The following is a 4,032-nucleotide window of genomic DNA, read 5'->3' as shown; positions in this document are numbered from 1 at the left end:
TTAGAGGCAACTATTTTTTTTTTTTTTTGAAATTGAATTCGAAATGAAATGACGATTGTTAATGTTTACGAGAGAATAAATTGATTTATGATTTATATTTGATTTGCTCAGATATAAAACAAGATAGCAAAAATAATGTAAGTTACAGTATTTGTAATAATATATTTGAAAACGTCTAAAATTTCTCGAATATTTCATTACGGTACGGGAAGTTCCAGCAATTTGCTTTAAGGCACGATGCCATACACCACTAGTTATTGATGCAGTTACGACAACATTCTTTCCAGTTGCCATAACAACGCAATGTTATCGTCTATTTTACCGCAAAATTGGTCCTTGTATCTCGTTATTCCAAAATTAAGAAGAAATACTAACAGAAATTTTGTTATGCAACATGTTTTTATTTTTTTGTATTTTTGTTTAATTTATTAATAACATGTTTAATTTTTTGTAATTTATAACCCCACAACAAACCATAGTAGTATAAATAACATAACAAATTTAACGTTAAAATAAAATCTAAATAACTGATTATTAAAATATCCAATGTCCTCTAAAAACTGTTTTCAAATTTTGGGAAAAACTGATCCAAAAATGTTTAAAATCGTAATTTTTGAAAAATATACTACACAACAACTGATTGTAGCGATCGCAGTACCTAGGGAAAAATAAAAAAAACTCAAATTTTGAAAAAAATATAAGGTTAATAAGTAAAAATTTAGTCAAAAACGCATTTTGTTAGTAACAATTGAATAATTAAAATTGTTGATATTAATTATCATGTTAAAGTTGAAAACTCATTGGTTGATGCAAAATTGTGTAATTAAATATTGTTATAAAAAATCGTTATTTATTTTTTAAAACGCAGGTTTAGTTGAACTTATTGTTAGTACTTTTGACAAAAATGTTTGAATGTCATTTATTTCATTCGTTACCAGGTCATTTCACTTTCCTTCGAAGTCTACATACAGAAAGGATTGTGTTAGATTTTTAGGGGTTAGTAAATTAAATGTTAAATACATCTACAATCTACACAAATTGTTAATACCACCAAACTAATTTTTTTTGTACTGAAATTACCTCAATAATCCATTCGCTTCTCCTAGTTGTTGATATGTAGTCGGGCCAGTAGACATTGGTCTCAACTAAAAGTTCAATATTTTTGGTCTTATTTAAAAAAAATGCAAATTTAATACGGTAAAAAAAAAAAAAACAGTTTCATAAAATCAGAAAAACTTCAGGATACGATTCTTATTTCGTATGTGATAATAGAAATACACCCAGAACAGAATATTAACATTCAAGGAAATCATACATTTTTGATGTGAAGATTTTTTGGTCAAGGATAATTTAGAAGAATTCTATAAAGTTAAAATTATCTTTATTGCAAATGACTCAAGAACAGCATCACGTTCCAAAAAATGATACTGTTAAGACATGAGTGATAAGACAAGAATGGGCTATGAACAGTGATTTTTCATGGAACTATATATATATATATATATATATATATATATATATATATATATATTATATATTTCTTACCCTTTCGGTTTGTGTGGCAGCATTCACTGCTTTATCTTCAGAAACGCCATTAATAGGTAAATTGGACAGAACCTGGTTCTGATTTTGGTTACCTTGCAACCCATTGGTTCTATTTTGTGAGTACTTGGTCATCTGCAGCTGCAGCAGTTGCACGGTTCGTTCTTTGTCTTCCAATTGGGTCTGAAAAAATGAAAATTAAATAATTAAGTACTTAAAAAAATCTAATTTTACACTCTTTAGGTTAGTCAAAAAAATATAAGAAGAAAGTTATTATAGGTAATAAATATAAAACAAGAGGACAATATGGATTTTCCTAACAAGCCATTTGATTTTGAAACATTAAAGTCCTAATTTAAGCCTGCAATAACATTTAGGGGACAATTTTGCGATAACATAGCGTTGTTATGGCAACGCTATCTTTATCTTTTTCTTCTTTCTTGGTAGTAAATGGTAAATGTCTATTGGCTGTACGATCAAGCGTATTTTACATATAAACAATGTTCCAAGAAAGAAGGATAAAATAGCGTTGCCATAACAACGCTTTGTTATCGTCCATGTTACAACAAAATTGGCCACTTAATTATAAAAAACTTTTTGGCATAATTTTAAATTGGACCAAATTTTATGTTAATACTCATGCTTCTCAAACATTTTTATAATCCAACTCCATGCAATTAATATTATATTAACAAAACATGTTTTAGCGTATAAAGTTATAGACATTCTCCTTGGCAAAAAATTGCAAAACCACTCATAAATCCAAATTCCTCATCCTGGTACCTGTTGAATAATTACAGTTATAATAAACCATAAATTTTCATTTTGTTTATCGGTTCGCAATCAAGTCGAAATCGAGCTGTCAATACATCTCCTTCCTGGATACGAATTTAAAAAAATGACAAATTTATTAAAAAAATCCTAATTAATTAAATAAAACTACATTACTAAACTAGGCTAATGAGGCTATTCTGCATCATAACATAACGTTGTCATGGCAAAGAATATTCGATGATGCAGTTATCATAACATTCTTCCTTGCTTGTTTATATGTGAAATACGCCTGATCGCACAGCAAATAGATAGACATTTTTGTAGTTTTCACTATCAATAAACAAGCATGAAATAGTGTTGACATGACAACGCTATGTTATAAGGTAGAATTTCCCCAAAAATATATAAAAAAAATCTACTTAACATAAAACTTACAAATACCAGGAACATCAGACAGTTACGTAATTATCACTATTCATCAAATTAAGATCTGATAAAAAATCTAAGTTAACTAATAAGACTTAAAAAGAAATAATACACAAAGAAAAATCGATTTAAATTTTAATAAAATTTCATTTATGTATTTTTAATGAATTGGAGAAAGAATAGCCACATGATGTAAAAGACTTAAGAAAAATTCAAATTAGGAATACTCCTTGTTCCATTATAAAAAAAAAATATACAAAATATAAGGACCAAATTTTCTTGTTTCGCAATCCAAAAATGAATTTAACGCGTTCTACAATCAAAAATAATATATGTTACATTAGGGTGGTCCTTAGTATGGACATTTTCGAATTTCTATGCTCCCAAGTGCTCAAACGCTTCCAAATCGACAAAAAAAATCTCTGAAAGTTTTAGCTCCAAATATTAACATTTAGATAGTCCGCAATTTAATTAAAAGTTTCGCATATTCATTATTAACATATGTCATTAAGTAAATCCTTGCTCCATCTGTGGTTGGCAGACTTGTAATTTCAATGGCAATTTTTACTGATAATTTGAGTAATAAATATTTGCTGCAAAAAATGAATTTTATTAAATATTTTGTTGAACAAACTACATGGATTTAATTAGAAGTTAAGTGATATTATAATATTTTTAAGTGTCATAATATTTGTGTTCACAAATGCGATCACATGGCGCAAGAATTTACTTAATAATAATATACAAAACTTTTAATTGAATTGCGGACTATATAAATGTTATTGTTAAGAGCTGAAATTTTAGAGGATTTTACTTTATTTATTTGGAAGCATTTGAGCCCTTGGGAGCAAGGAAATTCGAAAATGTCCATATGTTAAGGACCACTCTAATGTTATATAACAACCAAAATTTGTGAAAATCATTGACTCCATTTGCATTACAAAACTGTCTGAAATTACTATTATATCAATTACAAAATGCAAATTCAAAATGCCAAGTACCTGCAGAAAAACAACCTGTCTCTTCAGGTCCGCCATCCAAGGAATCTCCATTGGAGGCACTGGAGGCTCCCATACCACTATCAGCCGAATGCCTTGGAGAATTTAAATGACGATCGAAGGGATTCATGGTCTCAGTCTAGAAAAAAAAATGTAATTATTATAATAAAAAACCTATTCATAAATCCACTTATCCTCACCTCATGTAAAACCCTCTTCAGCTTGAGCAGCATTGTCTTGATGCCAACAACGTCCTGCATGATGGTGGCGTTATGTGTACTCCTGTCAATCC

The 4,032-nt window shown here is 28.7% G+C and overlaps 1 protein-coding gene across 1 annotated transcript; it reads right to left on the bottom strand.

Moving 5' to 3' along the window:
- Nucleotides 1-467: 467 nt before the first annotated feature.
- LOC113386541 lies at nt 468-3,779 on the bottom strand. The gene is made up of 4 exons (XM_026624321.1): nt 3,744-3,779; nt 1,546-1,725; nt 1,081-1,145; nt 468-658 (listed from the first exon to the last, which is right to left on the bottom strand). The coding sequence occupies exons 1-4, from the start codon at nt 3,777-3,779 to the stop codon at nt 535-537; spliced, it is 405 nt and encodes a 134-aa protein (XP_026480106.1). The 3' UTR covers nt 468-534.
- Between the last annotated feature and the right edge of the window lie 253 nt (nt 3,780-4,032).

Source organism: Ctenocephalides felis, unplaced genomic scaffold (genome assembly GCF_003426905.1).
Source record: "Ctenocephalides felis isolate EL2017-DRISC unplaced genomic scaffold, ASM342690v1 CF-g0.4_SCAFFOLD_03571, whole genome shotgun sequence".
Taxonomy (NCBI): Eukaryota; Metazoa; Arthropoda; class Insecta; order Siphonaptera; family Pulicidae; genus Ctenocephalides; species Ctenocephalides felis.
The sequence above is the reverse complement of the archived record's forward strand: the minus strand, read 5'-3'. Positions and strand labels throughout refer to the sequence as shown.